The 23,142-nt window shown below is 44.4% G+C and overlaps 2 protein-coding genes across 12 annotated transcripts in view; both read right to left on the reverse strand.

The window, feature by feature from the left end:
* WDR97 (WD repeat domain 97) overlaps positions 1-7,858 on the reverse strand; it is a 197,391-nt gene extending 189,533 nt beyond the window's left edge. For all 4 annotated transcript variants that reach the window (XM_033934237.1, XM_033934239.1, XM_033934238.1 and 1 more), the window contains exons 1-2: positions 6,990-7,858; positions 53-231 (exon numbers count right to left, since the gene is read on the reverse strand). In XM_033934237.1, coding sequence (XP_033790128.1) covers positions 53-167 — 115 coding nt within the window. In that variant the 5' untranslated portion in view covers positions 168-231; positions 6,990-7,858. The remainder of the gene's footprint in view (positions 1-52; positions 232-6,989) is intronic.
* A 3,843-nt stretch (positions 7,859-11,701) lies between these two features.
* MAF1 (MAF1 homolog, negative regulator of RNA polymerase III) overlaps positions 11,702-23,142 on the reverse strand; it is a 113,645-nt gene continuing 102,204 nt past the window's right edge. For 6 of the 8 annotated variants that reach the window (XM_033933245.1, XM_033933239.1, XM_033933240.1 and 3 more), the window contains 2 exons: positions 22,158-22,252; positions 11,702-14,214 (listed from right to left, as the gene is read on the reverse strand). In XM_033933245.1, the coding sequence (XP_033789136.1) occupies positions 22,210-22,252 (43 nt within the window). In that variant the 3' untranslated portion in view covers positions 11,702-14,214; positions 22,158-22,209. The remainder of the gene's footprint in view (positions 14,215-22,157; positions 22,253-23,142) is intronic. The other 2 variants (XM_033933247.1, XM_033933246.1) reach the window with 1 other exon arrangement.

Consider the following 23,142-nt stretch of genomic DNA (forward strand, 5'->3'; position numbering starts at 1 on the left):
AATCAGTTACATAAATTGACTCTCACATGTTACAACTCCCATGGCCACTTACCTTTTTGGCTTTGGAGCTTTCGTTGCTTCATTAAGTCTGAAACTGGAGCGAACTTCTTAGTTTGCACTACAGGAGGCAAACACCTCACAGAAAAGGGTCTCAGGCCTGTTTCCATGTCCCAGCCGTAAACTGAAAACACCTTACAAGTTCCTCTTCACTCTGAGTCAGAGATGCCTTGTCTGGAATTGAAGTGAAAAGGTTTGTAAAGGCACCAGTGAGAAAAAGGATGACCTTAGCTAACTTTAAGTTACTTTCAGCACTATGACACATGCTTCTCCCAGACTTTACCCCTCACTCCCCCACAGCTAAGGACCCCCTGTGCTTCTCCAGACTTTACCCCTCACTCCCCCCCATAGCTAAGGACCCTCAGTGCTTCTCTCAGACTTTACCCCTCACTCCCCCAAAGCTAAGGACCCCCTGTGCTTCTCCAGACTTTACCCCTCACTTCCCCCATAGCTAAGGACCCTCTGTGCTTCTCTTAGGTTTTACCCCTCACTCCCCCCACAGCTAAGGACCCCCTGTGCTTTTCCAGGCTTTACCCCTCACGCCCCCATAGCTAAGGACCCTCTGTGCTTTTCCCAGACTTTACCCCTCACTCCCCCCACAGCTAAGGACCCCCTGTGCTTCTCCAGACTTTACCCCTCACTCCCCCCACAGCTAAGGACCCCCTGTGCTTTTCCAGGCTTTACCCCTCACGCCCCCATAGCTAAGGACCCCCTGTGCTTCTCCAGACTTTACCCCTCACTCCCCCCCCCCATAGCTAAGGACCCTCTGTGCTTCTCCCAGACTTTACCCCTCACTCCCCCACAGCTAAGGACCCCCTGTGCTTCTCTTAGGTTTTACCCCTCACTCCCCCCACAGCTAAGGACCCCCTGTGCTTTTCCAGGCTTTACCCCTCACGCCCCCATAGCTAAGGACCCTCTGTTCTTCTCCCAGACTTTACCCCTCACTCCCCCACTGCTAAGGACCTCCTGTGCTTCTCCAGGCTTTACCCCTCACTTCCCCCATGCCTAAGGACCCTCTGTGCTTCTCCCAGACTTTATCCCTTATTCCCCCTACAGCTAAGGATCCTCTGTGCTTCTCCAGGCTTTACCCCTAACTCCCCCCACGGCTAAGGATCCTCTGTACTTCTCCCAGGCTTTACCCCTCATTCCCCCCACAACTAAGGATCCTCTGTGCTTCTCCCAGGCTTTACATCTTACTCCCCCCCCCCCCCGGTTAAGGATCCTCTGTACTCCCCCCAAGCTTTACCCCTCACTCCCCCCACAGCTAAGGACCCTCTGTGCTTCTCCCAGGTTTTACCCCTCACTCCCCCCCCAGATAAGGATCCTTTGTGCTTTTCTCATGCTCTAAACCCCACACTCCCCCCTCCCCCCAGCAAAGGATCCTCTGTGCTTCTCCCAGACTTTACCCCTCACTCCCCCCACAGCTAAGGACCCTATGTGCTTCTCCTAGGCTTTACCCCTCACTCCCCCACAGTTATGGACCCCCTGTGCTTCACCAGGCTTTACCCCTCATTCCACCCATGCCTAAGGACCCTCTATGCTTCTCCCAGACTTTATCCCTCACTCCCCCCACAGCTAAGGATCCTCTGTGCTTCTCCAGGTTTTACCCCTCACTCCCCCCATGCCTAAGGACCCTGTGCTTCTCCCAGACTTTATCCCTCACTCCCCCCCAGCTGTGCTTCTCCCAGGCTTTACCCCTCACTCCCCCCACGGCTAAGGATCCTCTATGATTCTCCCAGGCTTTACCCCTCACTTCCCCCACAGCTAAGGATCCTTTGTGCTTCTTTCATGCTCTAAACCCCACACTCCCCCCTCCCTCCAGCAAAGGATCCTCTGTGCTGCTCCCAGACTTTACCCCCACTCCCCCACCGTTAGTTTTACACAAAAACTTGGTGACATGTATGGTTTTGGTCACCTGTATCAGAGATGATGTCATATAAAGGAGGTGAAATATTGAGTAATCCCTTGTCTTTTCTCTATTTTACACTGCTTTTCCCTACTTTAGATTTGTTAACAGTCAGCTGAAATAATTTGCATACAGTACATATTGACTCTGCTCAGGAGTACAAAATCCCCAGAATAGTTAATACTCCACAGAAACTAGTTAAAAGGAAGGGGGGGAGGCTACCTAAACTACTGAGGGAATGGAGGTGGGAGGAAAGGAGGGGGCTTTCGGGGAGGGGTGGAGAGGAGGATCACAGCACTAAAACAAAGAAAAAAAAAACAACTTACGTGAGTCCTGCTTGATATTCAGCTGTGGCCAGTATAACATTTTCTTTTTTTTTTGGTGTGTGTAATCATTTTTATTGAAGTCAAACAGAGGAACAAAGGGCATACAAAAAATACCAAATGTGACTGTGATCTCTGCTGGTGCGGCTGCTTGTATTGTTTTGCATCGTATAACATTTTCATGTGGGCCTTGGCTGAGACCTGGATAAGCTCTGGCATCCAGGGACCTTCCTCTTAGAAACATAGAAATAGATGGCAGATAAGGGCCACGGCCCATCAAGTCTGCCCACTCCAGTGACCCTCCCTATCTATCTTTGCGGATAGATCCCACATGTTTGTCCCATTTAGCCTTAAAATCTGGCACGCTTCTGGCCTCAATAACCTGAAGTGGAAGACTATTCCAGCGATCAACCACCCTTTCGGTGAAGAAGAACTTCCTAGTGTCACCGTGCAGTTTCCCGCCCCTGATTTTCCACTGATGCCCCCTTGTTGCTGCGGGACCCTTGAAAAAGAAGATATCCTCTTCCACCTCGATGCGACCTGTGAGGTACTTGAATGTCTCAATCATATCTCCCCTCTCTCTACGTTCCTCAAGTGAGTAGAGCTGCAACTTCCCCAACCGCTCCTCGTATGAGAGCTCCTTGAGTCCCGAGACCATCCTGGTGGCCATTCTCTGGACCGATTCCAGTCTCAGCACATCCTTGCGGTAATGTGGCTTCCAAAATTGCACACAGTACTCCAGGTGCGGTCTCACCATGGATCTATACAGTGGCATAATGACATCAGGTTTACAGCTGACGAAACTCCTGCGTATGCAACCTATGATTTGCCTTGCTTTGGATGAAGCTTGCTCAACTTGATTTGCAGACTTCATGTCTTCCCTGACAATCACCCCTAAGTCTCTTTCTGCTTCAGTTTTTGTCAAGATCTCGCCATTTAGGGTGTAAATCTTGCATGGATTTCGGCTTCCCAGGTGAATGACTTTGCATTTTTTGGCATTGAAACTGAATTGCCAGGACCTAGACCAGTGCTCCAGTAGAAGTAGGTCATGCATCATATCATCTGCCATTGAATTATTGTCTGTTGTGCTCTTGTTCACTACATTGCTTAGCTTGGCATCATCGGCGAATAATGTTATTCTTCCTCGGAGCCCTTCTGTCAAGTCTCTTATGTAGATGTTGAACAAGATCGGGCCCAGGACGGAGCCCTGTGGCACTCCACTTATCACCTCTGACATTTCGGAGGGGGTGCCATTCACCACTACCCTCTGAAGCCTACCTCCAAGCCAGTTCCCAACCCAATTTGTCAATGTGTCGCCCAAACCTAAAGAACTCATCTTGCTTAGCAACCTGCGGTGTGGTACGCTATCAAATGCTTTGCTGAAATCCAGGTAGACGATGTCCAGGGACTCACCAGCATCCAGCTTCCTTGTCACCCAGTCAAAGAAGCTGATCAGGTTGGATTGGCAGGATCTCCCCTTAGTAAATCCATGTTGGCAGGGATCCCGTAGTTTCTCCTCGTCCATGATTCTATCCAATTGGTGTTTGATTAGGGTTTCCATTAGTTTGCTCACTATTGATGTGAGACTCACTGGTCTGTAATTTGCCATCTCCATTTTAGAGCCTTTCTTGTGGAGTGGAATGACGTTAGCTGTCTTCCAGTCCATCGGGACGTTACCTGTACTAAGGGAGAGATTGAAGAGCGCGGATAGCGGTTCCGCTAGGACATCACCCAACTCCCTGAGCACCCTAGTGTGTAGGTTGTCAGGCCCCATTGCCTTGTTGACCTTGATTTTTGACAGCTCGCAATAGACGCTGCTGGGTGTAAACTTGAAATTACTAAACTGATTTAGCCCTTGTCTGTGGCTGAGGGCAGATTCCCGGCGCCTCGCGGGTGAAGACTGAGCAGAAGTATTTATTTAACAGTTGGGCTTTTTCCGAGTCCGTTTCTACATAGTCTCCGTCTGGTTTTCTGAGACGTACTATCCCGCTCGAGTTCTTATTTCTATCACTGATATACCTGAAGAAAGATTTATCTCCTTTCTGGATGTTCTTTGCTAGAGACTCCTCCATGCGGAATTTGGCCTCCCTAACTGCTGCTTTGACGGCCCTTGACTTGGCCAGATATTTTACTCTAGAGTCCTGTGTCCCTGATTGTTTGTAAGAGATGAATGCTTTTTTCTTCTCTTTGATGATGTCCGAGATCTCCGTAGAGAACCACTGTGGCTTGTTGTTCCTACTCCGTTTGCTTACTGATTTAACATAGCAGTTTGTTGCTTCCTGTATGGTGGCTTTCAGAGTTGACCACATTTCTTCCACGCTGTCGGTGTCTGCTTGGCTTTGTAGCGCCTGGTGAACGAAGTCTCCCATGTCTTGGAAGTTTGTGTCTTTGAATTTGAGAACCTTGGACATTGTGGTAGATTTCGTGAAACCTTTCCTGAGATTGAACCATATCATATTGTGGTCACTGGAGGCCAAAGTTTCACCCACCGAGACCTCTGTGATACTTTCCCCATTGGTAAGTACTAGCCCCAGATATTCAATGCAAGTGTTCAGACATGGCCTGGCACTGAATATTGGGGGCTAATCTAACCGCCGACAGGCAGCATGGGAGTAGAGACTAAGCCTTTCCCCTCCATATGCCCCAGCACAGATTGGAGGGGGATTCAGACTGAACCTCTGCCCCCAACACTATCAGGAGGGGTGCAGATTAAAGCTCTCTCCTTCCCCCGGAAGATAGGAAGAGGCTGCAATACAGAAGAAAGGGGTTGGAAAATGCATGAATACAGGATGTCCGGGGCGATACTTGGAGAGACCTCCCAGGAAAGGGACTTGGGAGTTCTGATCGACAAGTCGATGAAGCCGTCCATACAATGTGTGGCAGCGGCGAAAAGGGCGAACAGAATGCTAGGAATGATAAAGAAGGGGATCATGAACAGATCGGAGAAGGTTATCATGCCACTGTACCGGGCCATGGTGCGCCCTCACCTGGAGTACTGCGTACAGCACTGGTCGCCGTATATGAAGAAGGACATGTACTACTTGAAAGGGTCCAGAGAAGAGCGACGAAGATGGTTAAGGGGTTGGAGGAGCTGCCGTACAGCGAAAGATTAGAGAAACTGGGCCTCTTCTCCCTCGAACAGAGGAGATTGAGAGGGGACATGATCGAAACATTCAAGGTACTGAAGGGGATAGACAGTAGATAAAGACAGGTTGTTCACCCTCTCCAAGGTGGGGAGAACGAGAGTCCCAGAAAGTGGTGGAAAACTGGAACGCTCTTCCGGAGTCTGTCATAGAAGAAAACACCCTCCAGGGATTCAAGACAAAGTTAGACAAGTTCTGGCTTAACAAGGACATATCCTGATAGGGCTAGTCTCAGTCAGGGCACTGATCTTTGACCAGAGGGCAGCCGCAGGAGCGGACTGCTGGGCATGATGGACCACTGGTCTGACCTAGCAGCGGCAATTGTTATGTTCTTAATGAAGTTCTCTTCTGCACCCAGAACAGATAGGGGAGTGTGCAGACTAAGCTTTTCCACTCCCTCGCCCCCCTCAAAAAAAGCAGTCAGGAGGAGGGGGTGCTGGCCACCTCATTAGCTTTAGATAACTTTGTTTTGCATGTTATGTAATATGTAAGGTAAAGGGGGGGAAAAAACCTGCTTGACAGTTAACTTTACAGTGAAGAAACAAAGGGTGATGGTGATTTTGGGGTGCAAAAATCCTAAGGAGTTGTAAGTAATAGGAGGTGAGACAGGCTCAGACCAGGAAACAGACTTGGCTGAGTGTCTGAAGATCTCAAGTTGGACAAACAATGTGGCAAGGCCAGGATGTATTGAGAGAGGCATGAAGAGGAGGATGCCAGACCGCACTTGGTGTACTGGGTTGGGTTTTGGACACCTTATCTGGCCAAGGATGTAAAGAGACTGAAAGCTTTTCAGAGGAAAGCGATCACAATGGTACGAGGTCTGCACCAGAAGAGGCATGATGAGATTTGAAGACCCTGGAGGAGAGGAGGGAGAGGGAAATTGATCAGAGACATTTCAATTCTTGAAAGATAGTGGGGAACAAAATCAAATCAGAGAGGCTGTGAAACTGGAGACTAGGAATGAACTTGCAAGGAGGAAAAAAAGAGACTTTTTTGCAGGTGGATGCTCAGAAAGTTCTTCCACAGGAACTGTCAGGGTTGAAAACGTAACAGAATTGAAAAAGGGGTGGGATAAACACAGAGGATTGCTATATTTTTTATTTAAAACTTTTTTTTTATACCAGTTACAAAACACCTAAACAGTTTACATCAATTAAAACATACATAAGATAAAAACAAACCATATGATATCATAAAATCTACATAATTAAACAATTTCTTCTTTGCAAATGTCAGCTAATAAATCACAAGCATACAATAGCAAACATGTTCCCCTTTTACGAACCTGCGATAGTGGTTATTAGCGCAGGGAGCCGCGCTATGAACGTCAGGAGCAGCGCAGGGCATTCAGTGCGGCTCCCTGCGCTACAAACCGCCATCGCAGTTTCGTAAAAGGTGGGGGGGGGGGAGGGGGGAAAGAAGGGGGAGATGGTTAAGTAGATTTTCTTCAAATGCCAACTTATAAATCACAAAGCTGCCGTACGAAACCACTGAGTTTGGAACTCTTTCTTAACACTGCCAGAGCATTTCCCCTCCCCAAAGAATGAAAAGGAAACCAACCTGCCCTCGGGAGCCCCAGTGAAACCAACTTGTGTGCGGAGAGTTGCAGGTGCTGTGGTTTCCACGGCGACCGGACGCCGGCCTCCACTGCCTGCCCCGCCCCCTCCTTCCTATGCCCAGAACTCGCAGCTCTTCCTCCTCTTTCCCCAGGACTAGACGCAAGGTTTCCAGGGCTTTTTTTGATGTTTACTTTCAGGAAAGGGGCATCTTTTCTTCGTATCGTTTGGCCCGAGGTACAGCTGGCAATGATCAGTATTAAAACTCAGAGATTCAACGGCGGGCCACGTCTGGGCACTGAATTTATGGGTTTCTGGAGCCAGCTAAGTGCAATATTCCCTATCAAAATAGGACCACGTAAAAGTCAGCGCACCCGGCTTCAAGTGCTGAATCTCTGCCCTTAATGGCCAACTGCCAACTCTGCCCCAGGACCAGCCGGTTAACCTGTTAAGTGCTACAGAAAATTAGCAGCTAACCCAAAACAGGCAACTTAACCAATGCTTTCTGGCCAGTTAAATCACTTTGAAAATCAACCTGTTTGTTATTTATTCAATTTTCTCTTCTGTTCTACTGGGGGAGATCAGAATGGTTACATGAATTTATTCAGGTACTGAAGCATTTTTCCCTGTCTCTTTGGGCTCACAATCCATCTAATATGGACAACGGGGGGATTGAGTGACTTGCCCAAGGTCACAAGGAGCAGCATGGGGTTTGAACCCACCACCTCAGGTTGCCAAGGCTGTCGCTTTAACCACTACGTCACACACTCCCCTCCACAGTAGAGGAAAAAATGTTTTCAGTTCTCCACGTACCCCCTAGGGCAGGGGTGTCAAAGTCCCTCCTGGAGGGCCGCAATCCAGTCAGGTTTTCAGGATTTCCCCAATGAATATGCATGAGATCTATTTGCATGTACACTTCTCCCTCCATATTCACGGTTTCAGTCATCGCGGTTTCAATTATTCACGGTTTTTAGCTTGCTGGCTCCTCCCCCCCAAATTATATCAGCTTGTATAGACAAATCGCCGATTCCCAGCACTTTCTTCAACGTGTTTTGCCTCTCCTTCAGGAACAGGCCAGGTCTCCCACCAAGTTATTCGCGGTTTCACCATATTCACAATGGTTTTTAATAGAAAACAGCGAATAACATATGAAAAAGTTATTCGCGGTTTTTCTGTATTTGTGGTTCTGTTAATCCCCTATCACAGCGAATATGGAGAGAAGTGTACTGCTTTCATTGTATACTAATAGATCTCATACATATTCATTGAGGAAATCCTGAAAACCTGACTGGATTGCGGCCCTCCAGGAGGGACTTTGACAACGCTGCCCTAGGATTATAAAAAGCTCTTCGTTAAATTCTTTGTCCCTAGAGCAGGGGTAGGGAACTCCGGTCCTCGAGAGCCGTATTCCAGTCGGGTTTTCAGGATGTCCCCAATGAATATGCCTGAGATCTATTTGCAAGCACTGCTTTCAATGCATATTCATTGGGGAAAGCCTGACTGGAATACGGCTCTCGAGGACCAGAGTTCCCTACCCCTGCCCTAGAAGTTTTGGGAAATACACATCTCTGCTCTCTTCATATTTTACAGACTACAGGAGGAAATGCATTTGTTTCTTTCTCCTCTTTCACCAGAATTATAGAGGTTTTTCCTGCTCATTCTTTGATTTTCTATCATGAGCATTTCTGATACCTTTGTATAGGAGGACATGCTCTTCTGTTTTTATTTTTCCTCTTAACCCCAGGATTTTATTGCTCATTGCTTGATTTCGCTGGTGGTTTTTGGGAAATTTGCATCTCTGGTCTCTTTGCGTTTTGTACAGCGCAGGGGTAATGTTTCAATTTCTCCTCTTTCCCTGCATTATAGATTTTTTTTTCCTGCTCATTGTTTGGTTTTCTCTCTCTGTTTTGGGAAATGTGTATTTCTGATCTCTTTCTATTTTGCACATTTCTATTTATTCACTTTTCCTTAGGATCATACAGTTTTCTGCTCATTCTTTGATTTATTCTGTATTAAATAATATGAAGAAATAAAACAAAGGCTCCAAGTGATACACTTTTTATTGGATTAACTAGAGCAAGGTTGCATTAGATTTTGAAGGTAATCCTTCTTCAGATCAAAGATAAATAAATGAAGACATCAAAGTGTTCAAATGTCAGTCTTACAGGAAGAGGAACAGGAGGGTGGGAGCAGGGAGATAAGGAAGGGTAATATGAAGATATCAGAGCAATAAAAATTATGTTTTGTAATGTGAGAGAAAGCCAATGTCTTTGTTAAGTCCTGTCTGGTGGGTTTCAAAATGTTTTATCATTTTGCTAGAAACATGATGGCAGATAAAGACCAAATGGCCCATCTAGTCTGCCCACACATGTGCTAGGATTTGAACCCATGACCACAGCTGCTTCTCAAAGGTCTTGAGTTCCTGGATTGTCTTAAATTTTACTTTTAATATGCTCACCATGAAATCATTGATGCGGTGTTCTGATTTTCTGAAATGTTTGCCCACAGAGGTGATATCCAGGTTGGTATTGCAATTTTTAATATGATATCTGTGTAAATTAATCCTGGTCTTTAGCATCTGGCTGGTTTCTCTAATATAGCATCCGTCTCTACACCTTTTGCATTGAATAATATAAACTACATTTGAAGATACACATGACGGATCCCCTCATGTTGAATGTTTTTCCCTTGTGGGCGACTGTGGGGTCTTGTGAAATATAGTTTGCACCTAGTTTTGTTGCAGGGAAAAGTGCCATTCTCTTCCTGTTGTGTGTAGGGAGTGTTCACCAGTTTTTGTTTCTGGGTGGGTGGGTGGCTGCCTGTCAGAAGGCCAGCATGGGTGGAGCTGGGAATATTTTTCAGTAACTCGTCTTTCTGGTTGTAGAATTGTAGATATTTTATGATTTGCCTTGATTTCCAGCTCAGGGTTGTATGTCACTCTCAGGGGGTTTCTCTCTGTGGTCTTCATGTCTTTGCACTGCAGTAGGTTTTCTCTGGGTATTTCAAGGGAGGAGGCACCATTTTTGGAGTTGCATCCTTTTTTATTCAAAAGATTCAATCAGGGTTTTGATGTGTTTCTTTCTGTCTTTTGGGTCAGAGCAGATACAGTGGTATTATGCAGCTTGGCTATGTATGATGGATTTTGTGTGTGTGAGGGATGGAAGTTGGAGTTGTGAAGACATCTGCATCGGTCTGTAGGTTTTCTGTATAAAGATGTTTGTTTATATCCATTGCTGATGGAAGCAGTGGTGTCTAGAAAGTTGACTTTCTCCGAGTAGTCCATTTTTAATGTTAGGAAACCGATTTGTTTCTATTTCCCCTTTCTCTCTCAGGCTTATACAGTTTTTCCTGTACATTCTTTTAATTTCTCTTTGTTAGTTTTGGGAATTGTACATTTCTTGGTATTTTGTACATTCAGGAAGAAATGCATTTCTAGCTCAATCGCTCCTCTTCAGAACTATAAAGTAGAATTAAAAATGAACTTGCAGAGCTTTTGTTAGTAATCTGTAAATTATCTTTTAAATCCAGCCTAGCACTAGAAGGTGGCTAATGCAAAACCGATTTTTAAAAAGGGTTCCGGAGGTGATCTGGGAAATTGTAGACCGGTGAGTCTATCATAAAGAACAAAATGACAGAACATATATATTGTACATGAATATGGATTAATGAAAACCAGCAGGGATTTAGTCAAGGGAAATCTTGCCTCACCAATCTACTGCATTTCTTTGAAGGGGTGAAACAGTTGATATTGTGTATTTGGATTTTCAAAAGGCATTTGACAAAGTACCTCATGAAAGACTTCTGAGGAAATTAGAGTGTCATAGGATAGGAGGTAGTTTTATGACAGATTAAGAACTGGTTGAAAGATAGAAAACAGAGTAGGTTTAAATGGTCAATATTGAATGGAGAAGGGTAAATAGTGGGGTTCCCCAGGGACCCCTGCTTTTTAATACATTTATCAATGATCTAGAGTTGGGAATAACTACTGAGATAACAACTCTGTGTCATCAGTAAATTGCAAGAGGATTTTATGAGACTGGGCATCAAAATGAGAGTTGACGTTAATGTGAGCAAGTGCAAAGTGATGCATGTGGGAAAGAGGAACCTGAACGATGCTGGGTTCTATGTTAGGAGTCACTGCCCAGGAAAAGGATCTAGGCATCATTGTTGAGGGGGTGACGTGTCAAAATGCGCGAGACATTGCTGTGCCGACAATCACATGCAGGAAATCCTGCGCAGGACTTCTGCGTGCCGCCTAAAAACTGTTATTATTAGCACGGTTTCATTACGGAACCTTGTTGAGGATACACTGAAACCCTCAGCTCAGTGGGCGGCAGCAACTAAGAAATGCCCTGTTAGGAAATGTCCTTATATCAGTCTATAGGATGGTCGCACCTCAAATACTGTGTACATATAAACTATAAAAACAGTTTTACTTCCTGCAAAATTGCCATTCCTTTAATAAGACATTAAGTGAGGCCCTTCAAGTGCCTACAGATCCAAAATGTGGCCCTGCAAAGGGTTTCCGTTTGAGACCACTGGTTTATTCCTACCTGCTAAATTTGGTGACTTTCTATACCTCTTTGGAGCAGTATTATGCCTACAAAAATATAATTTTATTCCAATATATGTTGAAAAGCATAGAAAACTAAAATCTCTTTCTCCTGTAATACATGCATGGTCAATGTACTTTCTACTTCATGAAAAACAGGTATGAACAGTTTTTAATCACAGACATTTTAATGATTTTGTATATAACCAACACAAACATTAAAACTTGAAATGACACAGATTAAAGGACAACCCATCAGCAGTAACATATCCCAAATAAGTGCATGATCCTTTGGTAAAGAGTGCAGATGACCGAGACAGAACCCATGCCCTCCCATGGATGTACTGGAACAGCACCAGTGATTCAGAACAAAGCCATCAGACCCTCACAGCTGCTGCCTGGATCTCTTCGTATCTATCACCTGTGTCCTTTCTCTACAGCTGATGGATGCTCTGTTGCCACCTACAGCAAATTAAATATTTGAGGTAGCTGGACAGCAAAATGACACGAGACTCTGGGACTAGACCCCCACTATCCCGAACCTGGTGCTCAGTTCCTGTTCAAACATGCAATGGATGTCCTTCCCCTCCATCCCCTTCCCCATGATTGCTGTACATCTTTTGGCTAAGTGAGGCTTCCAGCTGCCAATCTTTACAGCAAAGTTTGCAAGCAATGTGGTCTAATGTTATGAGCAGCAGTATAATAGAAGCATGTCCAGTTCCAAGGGTATCAGAATAAAAGAAAGGCTGGCTTTATTTGGAACATTTGGCTAGTAATGGACACCATTTTATTGGGGAGGGAACGCGGTTTATAGGTTGCATTTCTTTAATCAAGTAATCTGGTGGCCATGCTAGTCCATTTTACAAGAAATATATAGAAAAAAAAATAAAAGAAAGGAAAGTAAGGTACTTTTTTTTAGCTGGACTACCTTAGGTACATTTTGCGACAAGCTTTCAAAGGCAAAACATCATATCACCTTATTTTCCTTTCTTATTTTTAATAGGTTTGGTCAAGGAATACAAACACAGCAAAACAGGAACTGTAGTCAACATATGTGAAAACCTTACTCTAATGGACATTGCTAAAACCAGATTTGATAACTTCAAGCCAGTCTCTCATGACACTGCAAAAACTTCCAGGGTTGTGTTCAAAATAATAAGCTGGAATGAACTAGAATTCGATAAAAGTTGGTTTGGTATCATTATTGTAACTCCCATCTAATGTTAAAGATGAAACCAAACCCTACCATGCAGATTGGGGATATGCAAGGCCCAGTCAGAATGCTGTTACTTTAGAGACACAAATGAAAACAAAGATGATGAAGCTGAGCAAGCTGAATGCTGCCAGCTACCTTTTTTTTCCATCTGTGTTTTATCATTCCTGGAGTCATGGCTCTTGAAACACACCTTTTAAATGTTCCACAGTCCTCATGAGAGATTGCTGCTCTGCCCTCAGATATGAGGCATCTAACCCCATTCTCCATGGATTTATTCTCAATAGACAGGGCCTGTTTCCTCACCTTTTCCATGGATGGAAGTGGATATTCCCAAACTGCAATGGTTCACACACCTATACATAAACCAAAGCTTTGCAAATAGGTCACAACACAGTGAAATTGCCAGTGGGTTTTTTTCTTTTCAAGCCTTGCTCTGCCTCCTGGTCACTCTTTGTGCATGGTGACAGAGACAGGAGACAGAGCAAACCTTACAAAGTTAGATCCCCAGTTAAAGCCAAACTATACCATTACAACAATACAATAGAAAACTGAACTTTCAAATAAACATGACAAAAAAAAAGCTGATTTTAAAAGCTATGTAGTAATGGATTAAGCATGGTGAAGTTGAATCATTGCCCTTTCCTCTAATTATTTTGCTGCCAAATCATCTGTACTTAAAAAAATACCAAACAAGGAAAACAATAAAATTCTACAGAAAAGATGCCCGGTGGCTGGGTCAACCTTCACAGTCAAACTTTAACAGACAGACAGTGCTGTCAGTGTTCGTCTGCAGAACCTCTGGGATAGCTGGAACTTCTGGACGTCGCAACCAGGTAACATCAAAAAGAAGACACAATCAAAAAGAGAGTCAAGCTTTGTAAGCAACATCCAGAAGGTGCTCTTAAGTCCTGAAAAGAAGGATGGAAAAAACCGAGGGGCTGGGAAGGAGCGTTCCCCTCTGCTGGTGCTATGCATGGACAGTTTGCTACATCTTGCGAGAAAAGGTGACAGCCGCAAAGCCACACCTGCATCCACAATGGCCATCACAATTTAAGGGTCAAAGTTCTTCAGAGTGCAAAGAGCCTGCTAAACAATTGTGGTTAAACATGCACAAATCATCTCGGTGACTTGGTTCATACCCCAGCTCCAAAGCAAAAGCCTAGAGGGGGCGCACACAGTAGTGACAGGAGCAGCAGTTCAGAGGTGACTCCCAAGCTCCATCACAAACTGTTGCTTATTTTCCTACTGCAGTCTTAGCCGTCAGTCTGGAGAGGTTAAGCAGTACTAGGGAGGCTTTGTGCTTCAAACAGCAACTTAAAAGCACAGATTTCACTACCCGTGGCATGACGAAAGGAAGAAGAAAAATATTCAGAATGTCTTCCTCAGCAGGCATGACGGAGAGACGACACCTTCTGGGAAGAATCACAGCTGATCACACGTCATATGCACACAACCAAATGCCTAAAAAGAGAAAAGAACAACAAAATAAACATTTCTCTATGAAGAGAGCAGAAGCTCCACTTATCAGTATTATATCAGACACAAATAAGTTGCATAACCAGGATAAGGCAGTGCCAGGACTCAGAATTAAATAGGATACAAGTGAGCTCAGACCTAAAAAAACATGTGGCCTTCCATGACAGTGAAGCCGGGCAGGCAGCAGGTAAGTCATATTTACTGGGGGGGGGGGGGGGTTTACATCTGAGGTTACCCACACAGACCCACCTTTCTAAGCGTTCACGTTTGCTCTCACACCTTTCTACTGTCTTGCTCAACACTACCACAAGTCAACTCCTCAAGCTAGCAGAGGGGCTAGTGTTTGAGTTATCCTGATCTCTATGGTAATCCCTACTACAGGTAAGCAACTTCACTTTTATAATAAAGAAACATGACAAAATCAGCTACGAGACTGCAGAATCATTTGTGCTGTTAGCATGTCCATATCTGAGCAATCTCTGAAATAGAACAGTGATAGATCTGAAATTTTGCCCTATGATTGCTGCTTTCCTGTACACTATGGACCGCACTATGGTCTTCCAGATCTCGTTTTCAGGAGTAGAATAAGGAAATGCCATGGAGGATCTAGATCAGTGGTCTCAAATAGAGAATGACACGGTGGCGGTTTACCTGCGGCCACCACATTTTAGCCGCGGGTCACCCGCCGAAAACGGGGAAGAAAACTAGCAGTTGCTGCGGCGACGGGGACAAGGCCATTCACCGCCCGCGGGGCGGTGAATGATCTTGTCTCCGCAGTGAGGTATCAAGGATCGCGCGGTCCCCGCAGCCACCGCCCGCCCGCCCGTAGCATTTAGCCAGCTCCCTCCCTCCACCTCACCTTAAATTTCGAGTTTTCCGGCTTCCTTTTTTCCGAGCCGCACGTGTTCAAAAATCCGTGCACGCGCGGCTGCGCGAGTCAATCAAACTTCTCCTCTCCTGCAACTTCCTGTTTCCGGTTGCGTCAGAGGAGAAGATTGATTGACTCGCGCAGCCGCGCGTGCACGGATTTTTGAACACGTGCGGCTCGGAAAAAAGGAAGCCGGAAAACTCGAAATTTAAGGTGAGGTGGAGGGAGGGAGCTGGCTAAATGCACGGCTTTTTGAACGCGTGCGGCTAGGGAAAAAGGAAGCCGGCAAACTCGGAACGAATATAAGGTGAGGTGGAGGGAGGGTGGGGGCTGCTGGACCATTCTTCATTACTTTGCCATACTAATTCCATTCTATGTTAGGTGCCACGGACTCAGATTCGAGTCCTAGCGATGATGAGTTAAAGATCCCAAAAGAAGCCAACTTCTAAATCCAGTGGTTAGAGCTACACTACACTCCTTGTGACCCTGGGCAAGTCACTTAATCCCTATTGCTTCTGACACAATGGGCAGTTCCAAAGACCAAGACTGGCCAGTGTCAAAGACAGGATGCTGAGCTTGATAGACCCTTAGTCTCCACTGTTTTTAGTGATCAACAAAGTTCTATGTTTCTATAATCACCCTAATTCTGTTATCATTGGACTAGATATTCAAAATGATTTAAATGGCCAGGACAGGCTCCTGGCTGTTCAAATCATCTGTCCAGGGCTAACCAGGCATTTTCAATCTTCATGTTCAGCCCAAATGGTGTCACACAATTCAGCAAAAATACCCAATGTTGTTCCTCATAATTTAAATATTGCTCATAGAAGGAACAACATTGGGTATTTTTGCAAATGGAAGTTGGAGGGTTAATTCCCTTGAAACAGCCAATTGAGTGAAACATGAATTCATGCTGGGACACAAGATAGGTTGAATTTGTTTTGAATTTAAAAAGAAAAATGATCAATGAAGAATACTATAATGGCAAGAAAATATAATGATAAAACAGCAACTAATTTTGCCTATTTTTATATATTAAAAAAGTACTACATAAGGTGAATGTCCATATTGCTGTCTGTTGTTCTGCTGAGCACTGGCATTGAAACAGCAAAATGCATTTATTGCATACTTGTCCTCTGCCGGAAACATTATGGTGGTATATTAGTTGTGTTAATAAAAATTTATAAACAAAGCTCTGCCAGCTGAACATCTCTTTCTCTAGTTCAGCAGCAGGAACTTTGATTTATAAGAATGGAATACGCTAAATATTAGAGTACTAAGGCTTATATGGATGCTGCGGGGACGGTGACGGGGCGGTGAATGGGATGGCAGTGGCGGTGACGGGGCGGTGAAAGGGATGGCAGTGACGGTGACGGGGCGGTGAATGGAATGGCGGTGACGGGGCGGTGCAGAGGATGGTGGGCCGGGGACGGGGTGGTGACGGGGACAGATTTTTTCCCCGTGTCATTCTCTAGTCTCAAACTCAAACCCTTTGCAGGACCACATTTTGGATTTGTAGGCACTTGACTGCAGAAAAAAATTAGTTACTGTCTTGTATTATTGTATTTTGCTGATTGTCCAGCTCTTTTTAGTGTAAACCGCCTAGAACTTTTGGTTATGGCGGTTTAAAAGAATCAAGTTATTATTATTATTAAAGAAATGAGGTAAAGCTCTTTATAGTTTATAAATCTTTCCTTTTGGCTAAGTCTTAATAATAATAATATTGTCATTTATAGCTAAAGCAACAGATGATCAAGAAACTGTTTTTTTACTTTTGTGATTATGATAAACATACTGAGGGCCTCAAAATAGGACCTGGTGGACCACAAGTTTGAGACCACTGGGCTAGACTGAGTCTTACATTAGAGCTTAACTGTGGGCAAAATTACTACTACTAATCACGGACATTTACTTTAGCCTTGTCCCTTTTAATGGTGTCAAAAGAAATGAGTGAACAAAGGGACTGAATTCTCTGTAGGTAATAAGAGAATATTTTTCTAAAGTTCAGTACATGCAAAGCCTGTTCCCTTTTTCTTAGCATGAGGTTTTGGAAATAGTGCTGAAGAAAAGAAATAAAATAAAGTATATATATATATTTTTTTTACTGCCTATCAAGATTATCTAAGCGGTTTATAATCAGGTACACTCAACCATTTTCCCTGTCTGTCCTGGTGGGCTCACAATCTATCTAATGTACCTGGGGCAATGGACGATTGAGTGGTTTGAACTGAGGCTGTAGCTCTAACCACTAGGCCAATTGTTTCAAGTGCAATGACACAATCACCGAGTAGAAAATTAAAGTATGAGCTCAGGAGACAGAAACAGAGCCTTCTAGGTAACAAATTGCACTGGCTTTAAAGTGTGATGAACCAGAGACTTAGTGTGCCGTAGCCCCTTCATGGATCTTGAGATGAGCAACCATTCAGTCCTCGCTATGCTTCCGTTGTCCACTGCTTCTTTCAATTGCTTGATGTTCATTCCTGTGTCATTCTTGATAGTATCCAGCCTTTGGTTTCTCCTGCTTCCTTTTACTATTGACCATTCCGAGTAGCACCTCTTTTTCTAGTGAATTCACTCTCATTATGTGTCCAAAATAGGTCAATCTGGACGAAGGAGACAGGAAGGGAGCGGTGAAGGAGGAGAAAGAAGTCGCAGAAAGACTCAACATGTTCTTCTCGTCTGTATTTACAAACGAAGACACAACCAACATACCGGAACCTGAACAAATCTTCAATGGAAATCAAGCAGAAAAATTAACATCCATGGAAGTGAGCCTTGATGATGTATACAGGCAGATAGAAAAACTTAAAACTGACAAATCCCCGGGTCCGGACGGAATCCATCCCAGGGTTCTGAAGTAATTAAAGGAGGAGATAACGGAACTACTGCAGCAAATTTGCAACCTATCCTTGAAAACAGGCATGATCCCGGAGGATTGGAAGATAGCCAATGTCACGCCCATCTTTAAAAAGGGATCAAGAAGTGACCCGGGAAACTACAGACCAGTGAGTTTGACCTCGGTTCCGGGGAAACTGGCGGAAGCACTGATTAAAGAACACATCGATGAACATTTGGAAAGAAACGAACTTTTGATAACAACCCAACATGGTTTCTGCAGGGGGAGATCGTGCCTAACGAACTTATTGCACTTCTTCGAAGGAATTAACAAACGGATGGACAGAGGAGACCCCATAGACATCATATACCTTGATTTCCAAAAAGCCTTTGACAAGGTGCCTCACGAACGTCTACTCCGGAAACTGAAGAACCATGGAGTGGACGGAGACGTACATAGATGGATCAGAAACTGGTTGGCGGGTAGGAAACAGAGGGTAGGGGTGAAGGGCCACTACTCGGACTGGATGAGGGTCACGAGTGGTGTTCCGCAGGGCTCAGTGCTCGGGCCGCTGCTATTTAATATATTCATAAATGATCTAGAAACAGGCACGAAGTATGAGATAATAAAATTTGCGGACGATACAAAACTATTTAGTGGAGCTGGGACTAAAGAGGAATGCGAAGAATTGCAAAGGGACTTGAACAAATTGGGGGAATGGGCGGCGAGATGGCAGATGAAGTTCAACGTTGAGAAATGTAAAGTATTGCATGTTTGAAACAGAAACCCGAGGTACAACTATACGATGGGAGGGATATTATTGAATGAGAGTAACCAAGAAAGGGACTTGGGGGTAATGGTGGACATGACAATGAAGCCGACGGCACAGTGCGCAGTGGCCGCTAAGAAAGCAAATAGAATGCTAGGCATAATCAAGAAGGGTATTACAACAAGGACAAAAGAAGTTATCCTGCCATTGTATCGGGCGATGGTGCGCCCGCATCTGGAATACTGTGTCCAATATTGGTCTCTGTACCTTAGGAAGGATATGGCGTTACTCGAGAGGGTTCAGAGGAGAGCGACACGCTTGATAAAAGGGATGGAAAACCTCTCATACGCTGAGAGATTGGAGAAACTGGGTCTCTTTTCCCTGGAGAAGAGGAGACTTAGAGGGGATATGATAGAGACTTATAAGATCATGAAGGGCATAGAGTGAGTAGAGAAGGACAGATTCTTCAAACTTTCGAAAAATAAAAGAACAAGAGGACACTTGGAAAAGTTGAAAGGGGACAGATTTAAAACGAATGCTAGGAAGTTCTTCTTTACCCAACGAGTGGTGGACACCTGGAATGCGCTTCCAGAGGGCGTAATAGGGCAGAGTACAGTACAGGGGTTTAAGAAAGGATTGGACAATTTCCTGCTGAAAAAGGGGATAGAGGGGTATAAATAGAGGATTACTGCACAGGTTCTGGACCTGTTGGGCCGCCGCGTGAGCGGACTGCTGGGCATGATGGACCTCAGGTCTGACCCAGCATAGGCATTGCTTATGTTCTTATGTTGTACTCTCCCCCAGATTTTTCATTTATCTTCATTGTTTCTTCCAGCGTATTTTTTATCCAAATGCCTAAATATTTTAATCCATCCTCTTTCCATAGAAAGGGAAATGAGTTAGTCTTTTTTTGATGGTGACAGACGTCCTTGCATTTCCATATTTGGGCCATGCTCACAATGGCTGCACGCCCCAGTGCTAATTGACGCTTGATCTCTGCTGTGATTAATAAGGAGACCCAAGGAAAATGAAGTTGTCAACCACTTCTGTTTCTTCATTGTTGATCTTTATGTGGACTTTCTTGTTGGCAGTAGTCATGATTTTGGTCTTCTTGATGTTCAGGTAAAGTCCCATCTTCTTGCCTTCTTCTTTCAGCTTCAGGATCAACTTCTTGAGGTCCCTCTCACTCTCTTCCAGCATGAGATGAGTAGAGGTAGGCATATGTCTACCTATTTAAAGGTAATAGGCTTTTATGGAGCTCTAGGGGATTTTCACTGATGATGCATTTAAGTCTGACAAAGAGAGGTGGTAAATGTAGAACACTAGCTGGACCAGATTGCAATCAAACGGATTCAAGTCCTTCTTGTTGCACTCAATTGTAAAACTCTGCTGTTTAAATCTGATGGTCACACACCATCACTGCTAAGTTGTCAGCAAGATACTGTATCTTCCAGGGAGAATAAGTGGTCTAGTGGTTTAAGCAAAAGGAACGAGAACCTGGGAAGCCAGGGTTCAATCCCCATTTCTGCAAGTCACTCTATCTTTCTGTCTCATTGCCTCAGGACCCTACTAAGACTGTACATTCTTTGGGAAAGCTGTTTAGCAGCACTGTACAGTGCTATGCACATCCAACAGCACCATAAAATTGATAATCATAAAGTGCTAGAAAGGAGGAGTCCTGGTGCTGTGATATTGGAGCAGGAGTTCCCCTCAGCCTCCATGATCTAAGAAAAAGCAGCCAACGACAGTGAAGCTGACAAAAAAAGGAGATAGTCCAAGAGAGCATTATTATCAATGATTCAGGAAGAATTGACACAGGCCTGTTTCAGCTAGATAGCCTTTTATCAGGAGTCTAAAAAGTTCTTGATAAAGTTTGCAATAAATCAAGCCAACCTTCACAGTCTTCAGTGTCATCTCTTGACACCAACATACAATTGCGAAAGTCAAGTTCTCAGAGCAAATAGTGCACGTTCTCCGAGAGCTCTCTGTTCGTGATTATATGTTGATGTCCAGAAATGATGCTGCAGACTTGAAGGTTGATATGATTTATTGAAAACAGAGCTGTGGAGTCATAGTCAGAAGCAAGTTTTGGGTTACTAGAGCCAGAGTGGGTGAAAACGTGCCGACTCCAACTCCTAATAAGAGTTAAATTGTATGTCATGCAAATATTATAATGCTTAAATTTCTTATGTCACAGATAATAATTTGATTAACCCATTTGTTTTAGGATATGTTTTACTTTTAGAATATATTTTGATATCAAGTTGTTTGACTACAAAATGTAATATAATTTGATACTTATATCAGTGAAAGTGGCAGCTAAGGAATGACATGGGAACAAAGTTTGTACCTGCCCCATCCCTGCAAACTCTGTCTGATCCCATTTGCACAAACCTCAGAAAGTTATGATTTTATATTGAAATCATTAAAGTATAAAAAGAAACAATATTCTATACAATTATCATTTTATAAATCAGAAATACATAACAAGGATCAACAAAACCCGTCTCCCCTCTCCAAAAATCCCCTCCACTATTGAGACAACTGAACACGCCAAATTATTACAAAAGGCTACATAGAAAAATCATGCTAACAGAATACCTCGGCCACACACCCAGAACACAATTGCCAAATCTATAACAACAAATAACGATAAACATAAACCAAAATCCCAAGAAGCCACACCTTGCATGTAGTACAACACCTGTATAGATATGCAAATAAAGGAGTCGGTAGTTTTTGCACATCTTCTGTTGCAAACAGACCTATGTTAGGGATGCCACAACAACTGAAGCTTTGATTTTCCACTGTCTAGTGCAGGGCTCACTTGGACGGCCCCAGAATTCAACTGAGCTTGTCCACTAACTCATCTGTTTGCCTAAGAGCCAGCCATGTCGAGTAGTGATGCAATCCCATATCCTCAATGTTTCTCTGCACAGTGGATAGGAGCCAGTGCCTCCCTGGTGTTCATATATCACACAGACAAGACACTGAAGACTGTTTGCTGCTCCAGTAGACTGATCTGGTATGCTTAGCTTTTCTAACTTCATTCAAAGCCTGGTCAGAGTGCTACTACTGATCATTCACAAGGAAGCAGATCCTTGGGCAAATGTATTCAGCCTCTTTCATGTAATTGACACCAGTCATGAGCAGGAGTTAAAGGCCTGCCCCAGGAACAGGGGCAATGGAGGGTTAAGCAACTTGCCCCGGGTCAGAAGGAGCTGAAGAGTGTGTGAGCTTGCACATGCCTATCCCTGCACCCACAATATCAGCTTTACAATTTAATCCACTCCATGATGCACCAGGGTCGTGAAGGCTTGGAAAAGACGACATACACAGATTCATCCCCTGAGACCCAGGCCCATACGAGCTGCAGCCAGCACAACCTCAGAGGCCTTTATTTGCATACTAGGAAAGTGGCAGTAACATTACAACAGTAAGACAGTGGAACATACCAAAGGCCCCTAGTTCTCTGCAGCAATGTGGTGACCGATTCTGCGGCAAGGTTTATGGACTTCTGCAGCCAAGAGTTTTAGGTCCTGTGCTGTGCCTATGTTGGAAGTGAGGAGTATATGTTAGCCTGTGAGCAAGCAATCACTCCACTCCCAGACTTCTTATCTAGAGATTCAGCAAAGAAGAAAACCAAAAGGCGCAGCACTGGACAATTCTGAAGCATGACAGTTAACTAGAGGATTTGCAGGCATCCCTGCTTAATGACAATTAAACAGTAGTGCATGTGCTGCTCAGGCAGGAGACACCAGAATTTAGTCATCTTATTGTTTACCACTTATATAGCTCTGAAATGCGTACACAGTGCTGTACATTTTGACATTTAATAAATGGTCCCTGCTAAGAAGAGCTTACAGTCTAAGTTGGACGGGCAGACATGACATGCAGAACCCAAGGTGAGAGGAGTTAGGAGTTGAAGGTAGTCTCGAAGAGGTGGGCTTTTAACCGGGCCTTGAACACTGCCAGAGATGGAGCTTTCCATAGGGATTCAGGCAGCTTGTTCCAAGTAGAAGGTGCAGCAAGGTAGAAGGGATGGAATCTGGAGTTGGCGGAAGGGCACAGATAGCAAGGGTTTACTAGCTGAACAGAGCTCATTAAGGAGGGGGGAGATAAATGAAGAGAGATAGTGAGGGGCAGCTGAGTGTTTAAAAGAGGACATATCATCTAGTCTGCCAGCCATTGAGGGTGCTGCAGGAAAGAGACCTGTCACCTAGTCACAATAGGATTATGAGCACTGGAGCAGACCTGCAAGTGTTGGGAACATATGAAAGAGACAGAACTGCCAAGTTATTTTAATGATGAAACTGTGAGGTTTAAAGCTTCTCTCTTCTGCTCACGGCTTGCTTGTCAGGTGGTTCACAGATCAGCTTCTACTGAGGGGGATCACAGAAATATCTACTTCTAATTATTATTCCTTACTTTTCCATTCTG

The sequence above is a fragment of the Geotrypetes seraphini genome, chromosome 2, assembly GCF_902459505.1.
Source record: "Geotrypetes seraphini chromosome 2, aGeoSer1.1, whole genome shotgun sequence".
Classification (NCBI taxonomy): domain Eukaryota; kingdom Metazoa; phylum Chordata; class Amphibia; order Gymnophiona; family Dermophiidae; genus Geotrypetes; species Geotrypetes seraphini.